At 50.0% G+C, this 1,127-nt stretch overlaps 1 protein-coding gene across 1 annotated transcript; it reads left to right on the forward strand.

Moving 5' to 3' along the window:
• Window positions 1–222: 222 nt before the first annotated feature.
• Window positions 223–1,085, forward strand: H257_19163 (hypothetical protein; the record flags this gene model as incomplete). Its single annotated transcript, XM_009848310.1, has 2 exons — window positions 223–435; window positions 513–1,085. Coding segments are annotated over 2 exons (786 nt in total), but the record flags the coding sequence as incomplete, so codon positions are not given.
• Between the last annotated feature and the right edge of the window lie 42 nt (window positions 1,086–1,127).

Raw genomic sequence — 1,127 nt, forward strand, 5'->3', positions numbered from 1 at the left:
AGATAATAATTTAAAACTCTATCATTTGTCAAACGTCCACTGCAAGAGAAATGATTGGATCTTTTAGTGGATGGTTAGTCAAGCATCAACCAATCAATGTTTTTGGAAATCACTCAGTCCTTTCCATGAGCACAGACTCGTTCATAGACCAATCACTAAACACACAAACTTGCACATCAGAGCAGCCCTGAGCCAACCATAAACACAATCAAAAAGACCACTATGGCACGCAGAGCTAGTCTTCAAGGCTCGCAGGCTGCCCCGCCACTAACCTCACGCAACATCAGCCAAGGTCTAGCTCTGCTTACCAACCTCGACCAGCAACGCCAGCCAAGAGAGCACGATACTCAACCGTACGCGCGGAAGAACCCGATGAAAACCTTGACTCCACAAGCCCAATCTACGATGCCTTCGTCGACGACCAAGGACCTGATGGTATTCTGACAATGACCAACTTCAGCCCGTCTGAGTTCAACATCTTGTGGGCGGACTTACGGCAATACCTTTCGAAGCATTGGAACACTGGTTCGGGGCGCAAATCCGAGGTCACTGGCCGTGACTTACTGCTGATGATGTTGACGTCACTTAAGCACTGTGGCTCATGGGACATCGTTGCCGCTGTGTTCAAACAAAAGAGTGCTACCTTTCAAAAGCGTGTGTTGATATATATTGGGTTTCTGCATCCCTTTTTCATGCGCAAATACGTTGCCGTGCCTGCCGAGAAATGGACGATGTCGCAGCTAGCTGCCAACGGGGATCGCTTCACCAACTATCCCTATGCTCGCTATGCAACGGATGTGACCTTTCAACAAACGAATGTCCCTGCCGGAAGCTATGCCGAGAAGAAGTCGTATGGGCATAAGGTGGAAGTGTCGGTGCTTCTGAACGGGCTTGCAATCAATTGCACCAAGCACTACAAAGGCAGCGTTGCTGATAAGTCCATTTTCGACGACAACTTGGAATTCCACGCAAATGGCCTTGCCAAACAAGGCGACGACGGCCGCCTGGATGATCCTGAGCGAGTTGGTGGGGCACGTCAATGGGCGGTCCTTGTGGACAAAGGCTACCAAGGGATACAAAGAGAAGTTCGCGCGGTGCTTCCTACCAAGAAGCCAATTGGAGGCGTG

The sequence above is a fragment of the Aphanomyces astaci genome (assembly GCF_000520075.1).
Source record: "Aphanomyces astaci strain APO3 unplaced genomic scaffold supercont1.381, whole genome shotgun sequence".
NCBI classification, from domain to species: domain Eukaryota; phylum Oomycota; class Saprolegniomycetes; order Saprolegniales; family Verrucalvaceae; genus Aphanomyces; species Aphanomyces astaci.